Below are 22,577 nucleotides of genomic sequence, written 5' to 3' on the forward strand. Positions count from 1 at the left end.
ACGTCTGGATGGTGCTTCCGTCCAGTTCGTCTGTAAACTCACCAAACGAATGGCCTAGGTCTGGATTCGTGTCGTGGGGTCGATGAATGTAAATGACGCTGTCCGTGTCAAAGTACAAGACCCTGCGACCCACCAGGGCGAGGGTCTCGTACAGCTTGAGACGTGCTTTGGCGGTGATCCAGGCAGCTATGGCGACATTGAACTGAGAATGAGGGGTTTGGAATTCTTCTTTGTGGGTATAGGTCACTTCCACCATGTGTTCGTTGACGATGGTGACATCCTCGATGGTATTTCGTTCATCCCTCCACAAGGCAAAGTACTGCGCAGGATCGTTCATGTAGACGTTCTGCCTATAGTCTAACAACTGTCCGAACTTGCCCCAGAGTGAATTAAGAAAGAGCTTGGCAATAGTGCGAAGTCCTGGGTTCTTCTCGATGCGGTCATTGTCCAACCGAATGCCTTCTTTGTCATAGATCTAAACGTCGTGATCGGTACATCCCTCGGGGTATCCGCTGGCTTTGAGCTTCTCCTTGAAATGGCGGTCGATATAAGTGTCAAAGAGTACTTCTTGCTGGGTGTCGGGGTCATGCTTTGCAAAGGTGACAAAATGCCAAACGTCAAAGAACTGAAGCGCCTTGTAACCATACTTCTTAACGGCTTCATGGAGTTCTACGGTGGCGTACGTGCCCACCCAAGACCTCTCTTCGTCCGTGTGCTTGCAGGGTGAGTCTGATCGGGTATCAGCACACGTGCGGCACAAAGGACAGAGCAGTTTACCACCCGATCTGTAAGGCAGTAGCAGATGGTAGAGTCGTTTTGGAGATAGGACATGACATTGGATAAGTCCTTTCAGCTCAACAACGTGTCCACAGGCGGTTGATGGAGAAGGGTCGGGTGTCCCGTGGGAAACGCTCCAGTCTTGCAAATGTAAGCATAAAGTGAACAGATATCAATATACTTGATGGTTTTACCTTCTTGGGCTTCATAGCATAATCGAGTGGCATTGGTGCATCATCCATAGAAAGCGTCATGAGGGTTCAGCGGTGCAGGTATGTGGATACAGTGGGATCCCTGCAAGAGAGCACGCAAAGTGAAGTCCCCCTGTTGCATTTTTCACCTCCATTCCTGGTGTGCTGGAGGTGCAGATCGGGGTCTGTCTCCATGAGATAAGTTAACCAGTGCATACAGGCCTGGGAATAGTTTCTCTTGGATTGGTAGTCTTGAGGTGGAAGAATGGTGAGGGTATCGGGTATCGGGTATCGGGTATCGTTCTTTATCTGAGCACTCGTGATGAGCCATGGGGGTCTCCAAGACGCGGACCATCTGATAACAGGTCGGGCACCTGTGAATCGATTGACAAGCGCTGGGTTTTCCCTCTGAGATGTTGGGTGTAACAGTATTGATTTGGGAACCAGCGTTGACATGTCAAGCGAGGGATCCCGTGCTCTTCCTTGGGTCCACAATAGCTGGAGTGGGGGCAGCGGTGGCAACGATACTGCTTGGTGCAGGGGTGGTTTTTAGGATGGTCGTAACGGTGGTCGCAGCATTCGCAGTAATGGCTAGATGCATAAAAGACTGTCATGGAAGTGATCACATTTTAATGGTGATCATGATTGAATAAATGCAGCATGGTGGCGTTCGGTGGAGCCTCATCACACTTGTACATCAGTCTGTGGTCCACCTCTTGACTGTAGACTTTCAGTTGATAATTAATGTGGGCCTAGGCGCGTCCCACGCGTGCTAGGTCGTCCAGGCCCCGACAGGGACCTTCTGGAATGCCAAGGCTCCGAAATAATTTCTGTCCCTGTTTGCCTTGAACGTCGGTTCGTCGACCCTTTCTCGTCAGTCTCTTTCTCTGGGTGTCCCATTCTTGGGTCGGAGGGTTGGGCTTCTGGGCCCAATGCTGTGCCACCACAAGGGCCCATGTCAAACAGGATTGATCTTCATTCTTGATCCGTACAATGCCCCTTTGCGTTCTAAAAATAATTCAAGTCCAACCACATTTTTCAGTCGATGGCCACCAGTGCCAGATCCTAGCCTGTCGGGATCTGCAACGTGTACTAAAGTCACAACCATGGTGGCATCGATGTTCAGGGCTTTGTTGGACTGTTGGACTTTTTCCACGGCATGTAAGATATCTAACCCATGGAGATCTTCAAAGCGACGAAAGGGAATCCGTATGGGGGTGTTCAAAGCAGGATGGTCAATACCTAGACCAATACGATCTCCCTTCTGGCCTGACATCTGTTGATAGAAGTCATCGATCACCCTGTCAAATAAAGACGGCAGTTCTATGGGAACGCTCTTTCCTCTCCAAACGATAGGCTGTACTCTGCTTGTCCGTCATGATGGCGACTGAACGTCTGATTTATAGACAACCCTTCCCCAAAACAGGATCGAAACTTGACCAATCAGAGACTTGGGTTTTCGACTAATCAAAAGACAGCACCGACCAATCAGAAGACAGCACGCGACCCGAGTTGTGCTTTCTCTCCCATGGAAAAAAACATTTCCTAGGGAAAAGAAACACAAGGGTCGGGTCGTTTTGCAGGTCAGGCACTTGAATGCACCAATCAGCACGCTGCGTGTTGAACCAATCAGGAAGCAGTGATTTTCTGCCTTACAGTAACAACTAAATATCACTTGAATATGGTTTTGCTCCATAACAGGACAATGTTTTCGGCATTATTACCTGACTTCATTATTCCTGCATTCTGACCTCCTAGAGACAGATTGACATCTGAGGAGTCTTGTACGATGATGCCTTTAAAGTCAGGGCCTGGAATGAGAGTACAAAGAGTTAGTCCTGTGGGGCTTATCGTGGCTTGTTGCCTGATTGAAAGTGTATAATACTGATAATTTATGCTGATATTTGTTCATGAGCAGTGATTGAACGTAGTATTTTGCTTGTGATATCAGGCATATACACATTAACATTCTACTCACCTGCAGTGATTCTGGTTGACACTGCCTGCCTCTCTCTTCTCTCGGAAACAGCCATGGCACCATTCCCAGACCGGGCCTGACGCTCCACTACTTCTGTTGTTGCTACCATCTCCATAGAGAAAGTCTCATCACCATGTGTTCCTTGAGGAACGACACTAACATCATCGTCATGTCCAGTCTGACGCTCCAGAACGTCTGATGATGCTGGGTTGTCCATTGTGAAAGTCTCATCACCATGTGCTCCTTGGGGAACGACATCACCATGTGTTCCTTGAGCAGTGTCATGACCACCATCTGCCCTTGTGGGAAGACCGATGCTCTCTTCCAGGTTCAGGGTAGCCATCAATCCGGGAAGTCTCCCGTGGACATGTTCCAAGTCTTCAGCTCCATCCTGTATCTCACATGTCGCACTTTCCCTGTGAGGATGTTCAGGTTCTGTCGCCCTCTCAGGATGCTTCTCTGACATTTCTGACAAGAGAAAGTTAAACACTTTCATCCAGGAAGCAACTATGCTTGTCATAAGAGGTGGCTAACATGATCGGGTGGTCAGGCTTGCTGACTTGGTTGATGCATGTCATCATATCCCAATTGCGTGGATCGATGCTCATGATGTCAATCACTAGATTGTCTAGTCCAGTCCGCCGTCATACAGCTGGAATATTGCTGAGTGCGGCGTTAAACAACAAACCAAAATCACCTGCTGGCGATCTATAGCCCTTTTTATTATGTATTGTTACATGTAGTGATATCTGTTTCTATGCATGGATATATGAGTCATACAAATGTACTGTTATTATCATTATTATTATTGTTATTATTATTATTTACAGATTAAAATTAAAACTGCAGCAAAGAGGGTTTGGGTGATCCTGGCACAGTCAGCCCGGTTAGCCTCATCATCGGCTGAGGGCCCTTGCCCCTTCTACACGCAGCCCAGACAGGGACTTCACCCAGGAAGCCCATTCCAAAGAACTCTGTATTTATCATTTTCCATGACGACCTCAACATATTCCGGGGTCGAACCATGCATGGACCTCTGTGTCAAAACCACAAATTTATTATTTTTCAGCGTTTTCCCAAGTTTAAATAAATTCGGTCACTGTCTGCATTGTACAGGAATAGCGTTACTCTGTGTTGTAACAGTGCTTCACATTTTAACAAAATTATAATTGGAATTCGGCACAAACTGCAGGGGAGTACATAAATTAAATAGTCACTATCTGTATCCTCTACTTAATCAGTTCCCGTGAACATCCGGGGTAGAATAGGTCTTCAGCGACTATGCTTAATGTAAGATCGGGTGGTCAGGCTCGCTGACTTGGTTGATGCATGTCGTCGATCCCAATTGCGTGGATCGATGCTCATGATGTCAGTCACTGGATTGTCTGGTTCAGACTCGATTATTTACAGACCGCCGTCATATAGCTTGGATATTGCTGACTGCGGCGTTAAACATCAAACAAACATACGTGTAACTTGCATTTGCCCCTTGTACCACTGATAGCAGTCTAAGCCTGATCAAGTTTTGTGACATCAGCGTCTAGCTACCTACATTTGCTTCTGGGGGCTCTTGTATACGTCAGAACAGGTGAGAGATAGGCTGTCACGTGCCTCTAATCAAGATCGTATATTTGACGGGACGCGGGGCTCAATTGGACCTGTCCCAAGCCACCCACATCAGGCCCGCCATCTTGTTTATTTCAACTTTGTTCATCGTCACAACTAAAATACAGTTAACAGCGCCATTATCCCTGTGCATAAATATATGGAACTATAAATTGTCAATGCAAGAGAATAACCAGCCTAGAATTTCTGTCAAAACATTTACAACTTGGCATAAAGGAAATGCTATGAATGGACCACTGAAAATCAGTGATGACACCAGGTGTTCGCGAAATGACGTCATAAATATAATTATTCAAACACTTGTGTGACACCATGGAGGCAGTTGCTGATTGGACATGTTCTGTTTTATGGAACTCATCTAAGCTATTGGACAGCAGTATTTTGTTGAATACCACTGACGGGACCACTCTCCTATCTTTCGAGAATAAAACACAGAATTATGTCAATGTAAAGACGAATAAGGGCATCCTTACCTGCTAACAGCTAGGCAACCTGTGACTACCACAGAAATATGTCAATGTAAGGACGAATAAGGGCATCCTTACCTGCTAGCAGCTAGGCAACCTGTGACTAACACAGAAATATGTCAATGTAAGGACGAATAAGAGCATCCTTACCTGCTAGCAGCTAGGCAACCTGTGACTACCACAGAAATATGTCAATGTAAAGACGAATAAGGGCATCCTTACCTGCTAGCAGCTAGGCTTCATCTATCTCCCTGCTCTTTCTCTATGTATGTCATCCGTCAATGGAGACACCTCAAGGAGATACCATGTGACTGTAATCGTTATCGTTATGCCACCTGTCAATCACAAACATGATTCACCAATTAGGTCAAATGAGGTGAGCTGAAATTGGGTTCAACGTCGCGTCCAAGATTATTGCACTTATAAAGGGACGTGCATGCGCGTGTGTGGCTGCTTGTACTAGTCCGGACTGATTCCGATTTAAAATGCTAGCCCACTGAGATACCATGCCGCAGTTTAACATGAATACCCCGCACTGACTGATTTGGTATGACACTCTCTGGGAGGACGGTCTGCCACTAGACCTTGGTCTCGCTGATTAGAAAGCCTAAAGTGATGCTGATGTCGTTAATTTGTCCGACAACCTCAAAACCTGTCTGAATTTTATATTGGAAAATATATTTTTATCCAATTTTGTTTTAATATAGATAATGTAAAGCGCATTTATCCATCATCGGGCGATATAAACCTTTATATCCTGAATGTTTAACCTCACCACCTCAAGCCTATTTGTCTGTGGTGATACTTGCGTAAAATATGCCCCGATGCTTGTCGTTAGAGCTGACGAATCATCAAATTAACCTACTGTGTTTTGATATTTGAGGTCGTCTCATTGTAGATTTGATACCTCTTATTTCAATTTGAAACCTCGCGCTTAAGTGTGTTTGTGAGTGCTTTTCAACATAATTGTATTGGTCCTGACTTGGATTTCATCATCTTTGATAAGCTGTTATTCCGATATTGAACGTATACAATTATAATAGGTTAGTGGCAGTCATTATTATATGCATCGATGAGTAGGCTCTCGATAGATCAACGTTTTCACACAAAAAGTGGGGCATGTGGAATTAGATACCTGATTTTCACCAATCAAACTGAAGCATTCTAAAGCGTCATGATAGAATATCTGTGGTTACCTATCTGAGTGACCTGGCTGACTGTTTCGGTCTCTGTTTCCCCACCCATAACTGTGAAGTTTCTATTTGATGTCTACTATCCGTACAACAACTCTTAGACCCGTGAAGATCTGGGGTAGAATAGGTTTTCAGCAACCCATGCTTGTCGTAAAAGGTAACTACATGTATGCTTTTCGTGGTCAGATTCGCTGACTTGGTTGATGAATGTCATCGTATCCCAATTGCCTGGATCGATACTCATGATGTCAATCACCGGATTATCTGTCCAGACTCGATTACTTACAGACCGCCGCCATATAGCTGGAATATTGCGCAGTGCGGCGTTAAACAACAAACATACAAACACACATAAGAACTCTTCAATGTATCAAAAGTTTCAAAATCCCGTCGCTCTAATAATGTATATTTACAAATTATCTACATGTTTCTAGATAATAATAGGTCATTGCATGCTCTGCCCAGGAGGTTGAAGTACGGTAAAATAATTGTCCCCCTGTTTGACACGTAAATCCTATCATAATCAGTGTAACTATCATCAAGCAGTGTTTTAAGCTAACTTGTTGCAGAGCATTTTTAATATTGGCTAGTTTTGTACACAACCGCCAGGAGCTAAAGTGATGACGTAAATCCTGCTGTGGTATCGTGCAGGAAGCAGAGGCACCTTATGTCCCAATGATCCCTAATTCAAATTATCTACATTTTACTGGACAATAATAGGTCATTGTATGCATGCGTGAAAATATCGTGTATATTTTTGTGTTATGGGCTGCCTGTTTAAGTGTGTCTCGTCCGACACTGTCGTTGATCGTTTCTGATGCTATCCAGCATTGGATTCTCCGAAAAAAGCGTTCGCTTGTCACTCATCACATCGAAGACCCGGGTTCAATTCCCCAAATGGGTACAATTTGTGAAGCCATTGCTGGCGTCCCCCTTGTTGCTGTTGGAATATTGGCAAAGCCAGCGTAAAACTAGACTCACTCTGATCAAGATTTGATTATTTACGGACCATCCATCCAATGACCTACTCTGCCAAACAGAGTCGACAAAACAATACATGTATCGTATATAGCAATCATTTATTCACATGTACAAAACTCACTCAGTCCTCACTTTGGAACACGTTTCAGTCAATTTCAGTACTTCAATGACATCGTGTATATCCGACATTCGATTTCCGCATTTCCGTTCATCATTCCAACGGTCGTAAACATTTACATTTACGTCAGTGAATTACTGAGTGGGTGAGTGTGGTTTTACGCCGCTTTTAGCAAGATTCCAGCAATATCACGGCGGGGAACACCAAAAATGGGCTTCACACATTGTACCCATGTCGTGAATCAAACCCGTGTCTTTGGCGTGATGAGCGAACGCTTCAAACACTAGCCGACCGCTCCGAATACAACACGTAAGATGAACATGTTTACTCCTTACGCGAACGTTTGGTGTCATAATCAAATATTGTACTTTAGACTACAATGTAGGCCACATGCATTCCCAATGTTTATTTACTTGATATATACCACTGGTTTGTCAATCCCCGACTTTACTTTATTAAAAGCCATTGCAAAACACCTGGAATATTGCTTATTGTTTTGAAACTAATGATATACTTATCTTTTTTCGTCTCTGCTTTGTACTAAATTTTGTGATACTCAGTGTGCATAGTGTATTGTAGTGAGTGAGTGAGTTGTGTTTAACGCTTTTAACAGAGTTCCAGTTATATCACAGAGTGTCAGCTTAATGTGGGAGGAAGGCCCGAAGTGATGAAGGTCTCAGACGTTTACCAACTCGTTGAAACCCACGAGTACGGGTATGGTGCTGACAAACCTAGAAACATAATCGGGGCGAGCCGGGATTCGAACCCACAATCATAGGTTTCTGGCGCGTCCAAGGGACGCAACTCTGCTTAGCAAATCGCGGCGCCTTCGACGACGAGGCCACTCGTGCCCCCGAGTGTACTATAAGTACCTACTCGATAACAACAGAACAGAAATGAACATCGCATTGACATTTTGCCACGCTTTATGCACCAGTCTATTGGGATATTTGAGCTGCATTCGTTTGCTGAAGATGAAGTCAACGTTATGAGCAATTGCATTTAGCTCCAGATATTCAAAATGTCACCACAAGAAGGCATTTGGGATCGACGTGCAGCATAAATCATACTGTGACATCATGTGTGTGTATGTATATATGTGTGTGTGTGCGTGTGTGTGTGCGTGTGTGTGTGTGCGTATGGTGTGTGTATGTGTGTTGTGTGTGTATGATGTGTGTAGTGGGTGTGGAGTGTTTGTTTGTGTATGTGTGTGTATGTGGTGTGTGTGTGGTGTTGTGTGGTGGGTATGTGTGTGTGGTGTGTGTGGTGTGGTATATTTGGTGCGCGGGTGTGTGGTGTGGTGTGTATGTGTGTGTGGTGTGGTGTGGTGTGGTGTGGTGTGGTGTGGTGTGGTGTGGTGTGGTGTGGTGTGGTGTGGTGTGGTGTGGTGTGTGTGGTGTGGTGTGGTGTGGTGAGGTGTGGTGTGTATGTGTGTGTGGTGTGTGTGGTGTGGTGTATTTGGCGTGCGTGTGTCGGATGCATCCATAAATAACGACATGATAACATGTTTTGGATGAGTTCTTTATTACCAGTTTTCGACCTGGTACAATGGTACTGTCAACATTATTACATCCAATATAATAATCTATTAACCAACTGTGACTGACAAATAACACCGGTACAGAACATACGTAATATCAAACTAACATTAAGAGATACAAAACATTAAGAAAAGGTAAATGGCAACTGACTGCTAAATTACAGTGGAGGTATTAGCAAAGTCGTTTTCTACTGCAACTGTACCATACTTATTATTAATTAAATGACAGAAATCTATAACACAACACTTATAATTACCAGCTATGGGCTGAACCACGTGATCTCACGAGCAGGTATTGACTTGGTAACCACAGCCATTAATCCCACCTACAGTATATTAAACACACCAAATAATACATCAATAACTGCATTGGCAAAAATGCCAAACGTTAACTATCAACAGTTATTCTGTACACAACGACACACTTGACATGTTCAAAGTTAAGTTGTTACCAGTTTGTGTGAACAATTTAACGACCATTACAAAGTGTAAAACATTATAACAAATTTCTTATATTCAATATTCAAATTTTATGCTTACAGGAAAACGTTTCTATAATAAAACTCAACTAACCAGAAGTATTGTTTTCACATTCCCAGCAAGAAAAGGTCTTCCCACCCCTGATGTCAGCTTCCAAGTGATCAAACATCTCGCATGCTCACAGCACGAAACGCATGTGCGTTACTGAACCAATCAAATTGGTTCTACTTGGTTTACAGAAACTTGTAGCCAAACAAATGTGATGACACACTTGTTGTTTAGAAATAACACCGTACTGCAACACTATGAGGCCCTCAATGGACTGGGGCCCTCATTGGGTTGTGGGAAATATTCATATATCTTTGAAATACTAAATTAATCATTTTGAACTTAATATCCACCATCAAATAACATATTGTTCTCAACGCTGTTACATGCGTGTGTGTGTCTGCTTGTGCTAGTCCAGACTAATACCGGTTTAAAGAGTTAGACCACTGAGAGACCATGCTGTCAAACATCATATTGACCCCATCCCGACCTGTCCTTGTTTTTATTCTGTTATGCCCAGCGCCCGTCAGCGTAACAACAAGTACCATGTTGTCTTTAGTTGTGGCGCAGCCAGGGGATCGAACCGCCGGATTTCGGCTCTCCGGGCAGACGCTCTTTCTAATGGACCAGGCAGTTCAGATCACTTGTTAATAGCTGTTACATCAGTAGAGGGATAAAAATCAACAAATATATGTTTGCTTGTTGTTTAACGCCACACTCAGCAACAGCGGTTTGTATATTTGACGGCTGTCTGTAAATAATCGAGTCGGGAACAGACAATGCAATGATTGACATCAACAAAGTCAGCGACCCTGACCACCAAATCCCGTTAGTCGCTTCTTACGGCAAGGATAGTCTCCTACTAGGGCAAGGATGGGCCGCTGAAGACCTATTCTCTAGCCGGATTTTCACGGGTCCCTAAATATAAGAATGAGTCAGATTCATTTGTCGAGTGATTTCTTAGAAGATCTTTACAGCCTTCAGCCAGGAGTGCATTTTGAGGAAATTTAGACTGTGTTTATTGGCATGGATTTCTTATTAATATGGAAAAGGCTTTTATTTACGTCAATCCTCGCACTAAGATCGGCTTGTGACACGAACCCATGGTCAAAAATACAAAGGTCAAATCAAGGTAAAATGTAACATATATAACATAAACTTCGGTCACAGACCATTAATTTTAGTTTCTTATAACCGTAGTTATTAGCATGTATACATCATATATACAGTAAATAGCCGTGACCAAAAATTAAAAACACGTTATAAGCGTGTAAGTAGTTTACTGTATATGTGTGGCGCACAAAAACAAACTTCACACATATACAAAATGTCATTACATTTTGAACAAACATGACAGAGTCAGTATGACCGAAGTGCAAAAAACATAAATAGCCTGAAAAGATATCAGTCAGGTGAGCTAACAATGGTTTGCAAAAGGACACGGTTCATAACGAGCTTGTGGATAAGAATCTACAATTCATGTCATTCGAACGTGTTAACATAATTTTGAAATTGAAAGATAACCTCAGTTTTATTGGGATCAGTAACTGGTTTGTTGTCAAGACTGGAACAGACTGTCCGGTGATTGATATTATGAGCAACGATCAATACCATCATACTGCAGTCAACCAAGTCACCGTGCCTGACACCCCGACCCATCAGGTCGTCAATTCTAACCCCAAATCACCATGGTAATACCGCTTTTAAGCATCTGAACACACATGAACCATCTCTACAAATTGTCATCAGTAATACCACAGTATCTTTGCTATCCCTAAAGTGTTACTGGCCTACAAATGATTCATTAATCAACAGGACGAATGGATAAAGTAGAAATTGTAGTGACCTCTGCTGAAATGGATCAACATAGTTTGATTACATATGTAAGGAGTACCCATACTAGATTTGTGCAAAACGAGTCCATCAGATTCAATTTTGCAATTATGCCAACATTATTGTTCCATGTTTGCAAAGTTCAGATGACATGTGGAAAGGGCAGGAAGACAAAAGTACAGGGAAAAAGGTGCTAAAACGTCAAAGCCCCAGTTAAATATCAAAATATGCTCAAAACGCACCATATGTTATTCAGATTGCTGTATTTCAATTTTCATTACAATACAGGCGAAAAATGCTGTGGCGGCCCATATTGAAATTCGGATGTGATTGTACAATGTTGACCTATGTGAAGTTTCAGCTTTGGTTTAGTTGGTTCAGAGGATAAGAAGATTATGATGGACAAGCATTCCGCGACATAAGCTCACTTTATTTTCAGAAAAAAAAGGCTAAATTAATGTTTTCCCCAAATGTTTCAAAAAAGCATTTTTCGATTTTGGATATTTGATCTGCACTCGTTTGATGAGGCTGAATTCAACATCAAGGGTGATAGCCTCGTGTAGAGGGATCCTTACTGGAGCATCCAACAGACTCTTGTCATCAACAGACATCTGAAAGAGACACGAACCAGTTCAATTTACAAATGAGGCCACACATTCCCATCATGTTTGTTGTAATTTTGATTCACACAAACGTTAATAGAACAAATATACATATCAACCAGACACATCTTTCATTGATTTCTCAGCATACAGAAAACCTTCATATATATTTCAGCCCTTTCAGGGATGTTTAATGTCAATATATCAAGATTGACAACTGAGATTGACTTTTGCAGAAGCAGATATATTCTGGAGTAACATATGTCTCACAAGATTCGGAGGGTTCGTAGTGTCCTCCGTCATATATAAATGGATATTCTCTCACTAACTCAGAAAAAGATCAAGTCTGCAAGATCGTGTAATAGATTACATTTGTATATGTGTATGCACATAAACCCTCAAAATCCTACCTGGAACTCAGTATTTGTGATTTTAATGGAGAGGTTCGACGTCACGTTGGGTTTGAACAGGAAGGTGGGAGACTTAATCTCTGTTTCCCATTGTCTTGATTTCTGAGCAGTATTGTAGATTATTTCAGAGCTTGGCCACCGCACAACCAGATAGAACACCACTCTACTGCTATCGTTTGCACTCAGACGTACCACAGAGCTGAGGAAGAAAACATATTAGTAATCAGATATTATTGACATCATAAGCCTCACTGTAGTATTACCATGTGATATTGAAGAAGAATTGTCTATTGCTTGTGTTAGACTTAAATGAAGTATTTGTTGGTAATTGAACCAGGTGGCCTTCCCATAATGCTGTCATTGTGTATACATACTGCTATGATATGCTCTGATATCGAGAACATTTAGCAGTGTTCACTCAAGCCATGTTCAGTATTTACAATCCCATAAGGAAGAAATTGCATAAATATTGTAGCATGCTTTTGCAATGCTGATTACTGTACACTTCACAGTACCTTGCGGCTCCATCACCGGCCACCTCCACGATAATCTCCGTACCACTGGACAGGGGAGCAGACAGAGGTGTTCTGAAGACACGCACCTGTTGAAAAGTAGACAGTGAGCATGTGATTGTTGCATTACAGCTAGACAGGGTTGCAGACAGAGGTGTTCTGAATACACGCACATGTTGTAAAGTAGAGAGTGAGCATGTGATTGTTGCATTACAGCTTGACAGTAAGCGTTCCATAAAATGATCGTAGCGCTGTGATGATCGTAACTCACATTAACATAAAGTATACAAGAAAACATTGATGCAGAGCATCAAAGTTCCCCGCCATATGTGATGCCTCACAAACGCATAATTATGATGTTACTGAAAGGCATGATGGAGCATAATTATATTAACTACAAATAACACAACGCTGTTGTGGAAAAAAATATTATTTATTTTGAGTGTTGGGCAATACAGTTGATACATTTGCATAGGGTAGGTCTGTTGGAATATGATGTTATGCATCGACCAAATCGGCGAGCCTGACTGCCCAATCCTGTTCGTCGCCTCTTAAATTACGGCAAGCATAGGTTGCTGAAGACCTATTCTAACCTAGCTGGGTCTTTATTTAAAAAGTAGATCGAAGGAAATGGAAGCAATTTCTGGCACAAATGTAAACATGTGGAAATAGTATCAAAACTGCCAACAACATTGGCAGTTGCACATACTCAAATAATAGATCACATTCTTTTTACACTTGGCATTTGGTTATAATAATGTAAATGAAAATACTAGGGGCTCCATATGGCAAAAACGTTATACTAGATAAGGTCTTATTGTCACAACAACAGATGCACATACTCAAAATTTTATCACGTAGTTGGAGAACATTTCAATAACGGGGCTAATCAATAACGGAGATTCCTCGTCTCTTGTTTTACGTTTTTTGGTCATTTTCTTTTATGTATTTCTTTCTTTCAAAGAATAGCAATTGTGATCATGATGAGTTGAGTTACTTTTTTTTCTTTCTATGTACTGTTTTTTTTTTATCCAGTGTCAGTAACTGTTGTGGAATGTGGTTTACTTGTAACAATGACTGGTTTGAGTTCATATGATGATGATTGATTGGTTTGTCGTTTAACGCCGCACGAAGCAATATCCAAGCTATATGACGGCGTTCTGTAAATAATCGAGTCTGGACCAGACAATCCAGTGCCTAATATCATGAGCATCGATCCACGCAATTGGGATCGATGCCATGCATTATCTAAAGCCTGACCATCCGATCCCGTTTGTCGCCTCTTACGACAAGCATATATAGTCGCCTGATATACTGTTAAGATGTAACATAAAAATTCATCCGTACTACTAAACAGAAGTAAAACCGCTTGTCCTTTCGGATCAATCTGACCCAAACCATTCCGCTGATGAGAGTCAAATAATGCATACGAATCAAAATCCGTAAAAAATTGCAATGGAGACATCATTAAAAGTTACCAAAAGTGACGGGGATATCAATATTGCTTGTTGAAATGATTCTATGAAATTTGTTTTCCCTGCTTCAATGTTTGGAGCTCCTGTGACGGAGCCATAAAACTGATCTGTTATGTAGACAATATCGCTTGAGGCAGTGGCTGCTGGGAGCTGATTATGACCTAAATACCCCTCATAGCCTTCGGTGTTATCTATGTGACTGTAGAGAGCTGTGCCTTCATCCAACAGATTATCGAGGTCAGTGGAACACGGTACAGACGCAAATAGATTTGAGCCATGGGACACAAAATATATGAGTGTCCAGAGCTACGGCTGTACATTGAATTCCATTAAACCGTTAAAAAATACTACAGCCTTGATGCAAATTCGGCGACACACTACTCCGATTTTGCTTTGACTTTGCTACCAAACGTTTCACATGTGGCTATGTGCGGTGCACTGATTAAAAAAACCACGGGGGACTGGGTTAATTCAAAATACGGAATAGTAACTATTCCAAATATTTCCAGGGAACATGAGCATCAAAAAACAATCAAAAGTGTGGTATGTAGAATGAGGAATTTAGCCATATTACATGTAAATTGAGATGTCGTCGTTGTTCATGAATAAGCATATTCAGAACATAATTTTTATTATGCTGTTATTTACGATCTCCGGAGCACAGTTCTTCTTTTGTATACACCGTGAAAATCAGAAAATTAGTCCTTGAGGATAAAAGGACATCGGATTACACATGAATGGTTTAATAATGTCACCTAATGACCAGAAACGGTCAGATGCATCAATTAACTACATAAAGACGATTTTGAAGTATATCTTATTGCTGGAAAAGAATAGCATCAACATTCCACGCACATGATTTGTATGTTTTGTTTCCGTAAATGCGTGGCTTGAAATTTCAAATAAACCAACATGTCGACATACATACTTCAAAGTTAACGTTTCCTGTATACTTCCCCGGGCGGGGAAGAATGACTGCCGAAGCGTTACGATCGCTTTGTTGAACGGGGGCCAGTTGTAAAGTAGAGGGTGAGCAGGTGAATAGTTGATAATAACTCGTCGGGGTGGGGTTGGGGAGGTTTAATTGGCGTTCTTAATACACGCACCTGTTATAAAGTAGAGAGTGAGCAGGTGAATAGTTGATAATAACTCGTCGGGGTGGGGTTGGGGAGGTTTAATTGGCGTTCTTAATACACGCACCTGTTATAAAGTAGAGAGTGAGCAGGTGAATAGTTGATAATAACTCGTCGGGGTGGGGTTGGGGAGGTTTAATTGGCGTTCTTAATGCACGCACCTGTTATAAAGTAGAGAGTGAGCAGGTGAATAGTTGATAATAACTTGTCGGGGTGGGGGTTGGGGAGGTTGAATTTGCGCTCTTAATACACGCACCTGTTATAAAGTAGAGAGTGAGAGGGTTAATTTTGCATTACTAAAAGAGAGCAGGAAGAGGCGTTCTGAATACGGTCAATAAGGTCGGATTTATCTGGATAGAAAAAAATAAACCTTTTGTCTCACGTAGTTTACAATAAAGTAACATTAAAAACATGAAGTGATGTATGTATGGATGGATGTACACACAACTGTTTGGTTTCCAAACATGTGCACTGTACCTGGTCAACCCAGAGGGTCTGCATGCACCTTCCTACATTAACTGATACGTTGTCATGGAAACATGTGTCTGACGTGGTCGGTAGGTAGGAGAATCCACTGGGACAGGTGACATCAACGTGGGACTGGTTCCTCGACAGCATCGATACTGCGTTCAGGACACGAAACTCGGTGCAGGGAACTAAACATGACATATAAATCAATTATTTCCGAAGCTTCAATGCAGCATGCGATACTTAAACAGTTAACAGTTCTTATGACATAATGAGTAGCTTTTGGCGATTCCATAGCGAATAGATAACCAGTAGGTGACACGAAGGATCATGAGGGCGTTACGTCATATGACGTTAATTCAATTTTGGAATAGGACACATATATTATGCTGAATACTTTCATAACAGAAAGCCTACGGCCTTTAGTTACCCCGATGTAACAGTGATGCGCACCTACACAGTTTAGTTAATCGTTGCTGGAACATTCAAGGCGTGGGTTACACAGGCCTCTATGGTTTACAGTAAATGATGTTTGAGTGAGATAGAGTATTTTATAGTATAAATGACGTATTTGAAAATCAAAACATACTCCAACATTCCTTTTTACTCAATTTAAGTTTTCAGGATAAAAGTACAGTGTGACGTTATGTCATACAAGCTTTTGCAGATATAATGTGAATTGTCAGATTGTATTGTTTATTCAACAAAAATACTAACGTGCATCCTCACTTCTCTTACAATATGTTTTAGATGTTAAGTGAAATATTTATTTCCATTATGAAGATAGAAGTACATTTATTACCCATAGGGTTTGAAATAGGGAGTTAAAAAAAATCGAATGTGCACTAGTGCAAGTATCATTTCAAGCGCACCTGTGTTTCATCTGGACGTCATTGTTGACGTCATTCGATTCTTATTGTGACGTCGGGTCGGAATGACGTCATACTAGAAACGACGTCATAGTTGTAGAGGTCATTCAGCAATTGTGGTTTTCTAAGACACGATCAAAGGGGATCACCTCGTTCTTGGTCGAGAAATATACGAATTCTGACACCCATTTCCTAAAATTAGTGTGACACACATGCTCGTATAATAATCTCTATGTATCTGTTTATGTTTTTCCATTTGAAAGGTTAAATAAGTATGAATGATTAAGTTTTGACTAAGGATGCTCATTCAGTATATGATTTGCAATTTAAGGTCACATGTTCATAGAGGTATTTCAATCTGAAGTCATGGCGTGTGTCAAAAGACAGTGTGGGACTTCAAATATGTTACATATCAGGATGCGGAAGTTCACCCACAATCAATCGATATTAGTTACAAATAGCTAATATGTATTTAAAGTTGGAATATCAACACCTTTACCCCAACTCAAAGTAGATTTATCAGTGAGTATGGTTTTACACCGCTTTTAGCAATATTCCAGCAATATCACGGCGGGGGACACCAGAAATGGGCTTCACACATAGTGCCCATGTTGGGAATCGAACCCGGATTTTCAGCGTGACGAGCGAACGCTTTAACCACTAGGTTACCCGACCGCCCCCAGTAGATTTATCAAGCAAATTAGTTCTAGAAACATCTTCATTAGCTATCTTTAGATTTAATTTCGAAATATGACACTTTAATTCTATCGGCCACTATTGTTGCCATGAATTACACATGCTTCTCAAATTCGTAATGGTTCATTTATCATACCGAATGGGATGAACTGACAATTATTGCCTTTGGTATTGCAAACAGGATATGCGTGTGACTATTATTTCATCCAATGTTTATGAGTTGGTTCTGATTTCAATGGTTCGTTTCACGCACACAGACTGAGCTGATTGGCAATTAATATGCTTGTTGTTGAGTGAATGTATAGCCTCGTTTTGATCTGTGATGTAACTGATATATTCGCATTTTAGAGCCCAACCCAAACCATTAGAGTGATGAATTGAGAAATCTTCAGTCAATAAGTATCGATCTCAAACTGAAAACGTCCACACACAAACAGACTCTATGGGGCGCAAAAGCCAAGACATTTATAGATTGGTGATGACACCAGGTGTTCGCAAAACTTAGAACCATAGCATGGTCAACCCGTTGTACCCGCGCTCGCACAATTTGCACAACAAAGTAAGGGTTTATTTGTTGGTTAACTCTTATGTTAAATATCATTTATTATCGTGTTAAGAAACTTTTTTCTCCTCTACCATCGTGGGTGTTTCTTTTTCAGAAATAAATGATGATGATGTTTGTCGGTCAATGCCGCACCATGAATAATGCTTGATTAACACACACATACAAGGCAGTAAATAGGCCTTAATGGCTGATTCTGTGTTACTTTCAGTGCTAAACGTACACACAAAATCATAGGAAGTAATTATCAAAGGATGTGAAATGCATCTTAAATGTGAAAGTAATATACTATATTTCAAATTAAATTCATATGTTGGCACATGAACAGATTTACTTATCCAGATTGCTCTGACTTATTTGCCAACAAAGTTTGACTGAATCTTATCAACCAAATATGTTCCTGTGTGTGTTGTGAGAACAGGCGTTTTCGCGCACGCATATCACATATCATAAAAGAGCCACGAAGGCCTCTAAATGGGTTACGAAGAAATAAGTTTATGGTGACAAACATGTTGTTAGGTCAGGAATGTCCTATTTGATATTCATAGTGCGATCCATGGATTTTACCGAAAAAAATAGATTGTCTCAAAAAACAATAACGTTCAAACTTTAGAAAAAGAAGAAAGTGTCTTACACAAAAATACACTATCGCAAGAGGATTTTTGAAAGAACTTTTAGCTGTAGCGGACAAACAAAAGTCCAGACTCAATACAAAGTTTTGAGCCCCCAGCCCCCACAGACCAACCACCAACCACCCCAATCTCACCCCCCGAACCCACCCTGGAATATCAAATGTCAGTTCCGAAATAAAAACTGGGGCAATAAATTCTAGGGAAAAGAACATAACACGTATTATGATATAATATGCTTTATGATAATTAAGTTGTATGTAAATCTTGATGCCTTGAGTAATATTTAATTTTCTTACATAATTTACACAGTTTCATTTTTCTGTGCCATCGGGTTTCTCAGAACCGTCATTTGTAAACTTTGTTTTATTAAAGATTAACTGTATTTTTTTCGGTTCATTCATCGAAAAACCGATGGGCAAAATGTATGAATCCGCATAATTTAATAATATACTGATAATACAAACAACAATAACTTTTAGTCAGTTCAGTTAAAGTAGTTAAAACGTGGTGAACACATCTGTTATCAAAAGAATTTAAACAATATTCTTCCTTATTTCAGAAAGAAAATTACCATAAGAATGTCAGTAAAGGATATAACCGTGTTATAACGAAAGAGCATTTACCTGCATAGTATTGCAAGCCTGCCTCTTGTTCACCCCCAGTGGTGGCACATGAATAGTACAACCGACATCCTTGAGACGTTGGATTGTACAGCACCATGTTGCACTGCAAACTCATGGAAACACATCGACAGGCATGTAGCCTTGTCATTTACACTGTGTTCGGTGATGACGGTGTTATTAAACATCTGTCCATCCAAACTGACATGATGGAGAAATGTCAGATTGCCACATGACTGAAAACCTGAACTGTAGGTAAAGGTAACGGTAACGGTAACAACAAGCTGAACAAATTCCCACACAGCCATTCTCATGCTTCTCGATTCTGGGAATAGTTCCAGGCATCTGGAGAAGGAATATAACAACAAGGTGGTAATTGGTGGTATGACAAAGTATCGACAAGAAGCTCGGTTACGTATTAAACATGTTAATTGGCTCTGTTCGCGAACCGATCACTGAAATATTTATGGAGTCTTGGAGGTGAAGTGGTCCTGTCATGTGGATCCTTGAAATATGCTTTGTGCTTCACCGAGTTTATCATTTGTGAAAGAACTGCTGATAATGAGGAACACTGCTTGGCATCAATGTAACAAGTTTTATTAAATCGATTATTTCAGTCTTTTAAACTACTGGAGTATTCCTTGCGTTACAGCTGCAGTCGGGGCTGCCTTAAGCAGAGAAGCCACTGGGACGTCGCACGACTCCTGATTGGTGATAACGTCTCCATGGTAACAAACAATATGCGCAACTGTCTCCATAGTAACAAAACAAGCACCACGGTCTCCACAGTCTCCACAGTAACAATATCAAACTCGAGTTACAGTAAGACATTCAGTGTCGGTGACTGGGGTGGTTCTGAAATGAAAATGATCCGTCAATGCTAGAGACGCGACTGGTTTTGTAAAAAAAGAAATCAATGCAGAGCAAATACCTCGAGGAGTACCACATGGGAAGGCCACATTGTGTGTTGTTTGTATCTGGCGTGACCAGGTTTTTTTGGAAGAGAAGACAGCATGTCACAATTAAATGGTATACATGGCTTGGACGACGAGCGCCTCCTTGTCACTAATAATTGTGTTACCGTAAAAAATATTAGAAGCACTATTTGGTGCTAAAATACATGTTACTACAGAATGTTACTCCTCAAGAAAAGACAAGATTGGTTGGGTGGCTGGTTGTTTAACGCAGCAGCTATATGACGGCGGTCTGTAAATAATCGAGTCTGGACCAGATAATCCAGTGATTTATATCATAATCACCGATCCACGCAATTGGGATCGATGACATGCATCAACCAAATCAGCGAGCCTGAACACTCGTTAGTCGCTTCAATATTCTATATTTTTTTATGCCATACTGTGGCGTCCGTCGTCTGTCGTCCGTTCGTAAACAATTTTTTTTAAACGACTTCTTCTTCTGGTGGGGATTAAAATTATACAAATGGTAGCGCTGACCCCGAGGGACTGAGGGCCGGGGTAAAATAGGGTAATTTGGCTGTATTGCTTTAAACAACTTCTTCTCTGGAACTAAGGACAGATATCGACCATATATGGTTGGAAGCATTCTCCGGGGGTGAGGATTCTGTATTGTACAAATAGAGGAGCTGATCCCCCAAGGGGCTGAGGGGCGGGGCCAAGTAGGTGTTTTTTCGCGTCAATGCTTTAAGCGACTTCTTCTCTGGAACTAAGAGATAGATATCAACCATATTTGATTGGAAGCATTCTCCGGGATTCAAATTGGAGAAACGTAGGGGCTGAAACGCCAACCACAAACCCCTAGGGTTTAGGTTCTTGGGCGAAAACTTGGAAACAGTTGAGATCCCCACCCTATTACCATATACGTGTGTACATGTAATTGCTTAGTATACCAAGACATACACATATGCTACCAGGATGACCCTAGGAATACAGCCCCATCCTACTAAAACAGTCCCTAGCTTCAGGTCATAACTTTGAAAGGTCGGGATCCCCTCCCCACAACCAGTTCTTCACTTTCTAGGCATAAAGAGATAAATACCTGTGCCGTAGCTGCAGTTTAGGCAACTGCCTTACGCATAAATTTCACAATAATACAATTTGTTGTCCGTAAATTTTAGAAGTTGTCTTCCCACACAGATGGCGTGATTTCCAACGTATTTCATACTCGTAATTGTATAGATGGAGCGGGGTCGATGTGGAATCTATATACTTATATTTGACATCACAACACAAACACATTCATGTTACCAAAATTTGCTTTGGAGTCTGTTGCCATCCCAGGGATCTGGCTCGAAAGGGACTTTGGGTCATAATTACTTAAAATATCGTCAAAATCCCCATCCTATATACCCATGCTCATCTTCATTAGACAATACATCCATCCTACCAGGACTGGTCTTTCTGTTCAACCTTGACCATAACATGCAAACAGATAGTATCCCCACCCTATAATAAACAGATACATTGTATACATTTACGAAGAGAATAATACATTTATGCAAATAGGATTCGCCCTGGGAACCAGCCTTGCCTCTCGAAACTTAGACCCTGGATCATAACATGGAAATCAGATCTTTATGGTACATTTGCATCTAGAGAAGTACACGTTCATGCTATCAGATTTGCCATCCACCCTTTTTAAATGCTGAGTCAAAATACGAAATATTTGCAGTATTATATACATGTACAATGTGGGCCTCTTGTTTTCTACGGTGTGATCGTTTTTTACAGTTTTTTCGTAAGTCTTGCCAGCTACTGGGGTTGGGGGGGGGGGGGGGGGAGTCCGAAGTGATGCGGATCTCGGACGTTAACCACTTCGGTGAAACCCACGAGCACGGGTATGGTGCTGCCAAACGTAGAAACATAATCGGGCCAAACCGGGATCCGAATCCACAATCATAGCGAATCGCGGCGCCTTAGACGACTGGGCCCCCCGTACCCCCCGTGTTCCTGTGTGTGTACATATTTCTCGTGTTCCTGTGAGTCCGGCGTTGGGTTTGGTTATCCTGGTCGCTCTTTCGCTCGTGGTGGATGAAAGTGGTTTGATCTGAGACGTCAACAGCTTTGAAATCATTAATTATTAGTGCCATACATGACAAGATAAATGGCAAATAGTTCTGCTACTTAAGGGTTAAGGTTTCAAGATCGATAAGCCTTTCACGCTGCTTCTCTTCATTTGATATTTCCTTATTCATTTCGCACTGTAGGCCATCGGGCCCAATTGTACGTTTCGATCGTCAAGTCCACAATGGACATTAACGAGCTTCTGATATTGATGGCATGGAATATATATAATGAGAGGTTTTTCATGGTTTCAGCATTGCATGATGACAACAATATGTTAAATTTATGTTATGTAGGATGGACATAATATTTTCCTGGAATATAT

General features: G+C 41.5%; 1 protein-coding gene across 1 annotated transcript; it reads right to left on the minus strand.

The window, feature by feature from the left end:
- Positions 1–475: 475 nt before the first annotated feature.
- LOC125379188 lies at positions 476–3,412 on the minus strand. Its single transcript, XM_048395408.1, has 3 exons — positions 2,947–3,412; positions 2,693–2,779; positions 476–729 (listed from the first exon to the last, which is right to left on the minus strand). Exons 1-3 carry the CDS (start codon positions 3,410–3,412, stop codon positions 476–478), a joined length of 807 nt encoding a protein of 268 aa, XP_048251365.1.
- Positions 3,413–22,577: the final 19,165 nt, after the last annotated feature.

Source organism: Haliotis rufescens, unplaced genomic scaffold (genome assembly GCF_023055435.1).
Source record: "Haliotis rufescens isolate VD_foot unplaced genomic scaffold, xgHalRufe1.0.p SCAF_14, whole genome shotgun sequence".
Lineage (NCBI taxonomy): Eukaryota > Metazoa > Mollusca > Gastropoda > Lepetellida > Haliotidae > Haliotis > Haliotis rufescens.

What these genes read in the sequence shown, in the direction of transcription:
- LOC125379188 (XM_048395408.1), bottom strand. Translation starts at nt 3,412, where the DNA reads ATGTCAGAGAAGCATCCTGAGAGGGCGACAGAACCTGAACATCCTCAC. An exon ending in GTCAACCAGAATCACTGCAG is followed by an intron (nt 2,780 to 2,946) that starts GTGAGTAGAATG and finishes CTCTCATTCCAG; the next exon opens with GCCCTGACTTTAAAGGCATC. An exon ending in TGCAGGAATAATGAAGTCAG is followed by an intron (nt 730 to 2,692) that starts GTAATAATGCCG and finishes ATACCCGATCAG; the next exon opens with ACTCACCCTGCAAGCACACG.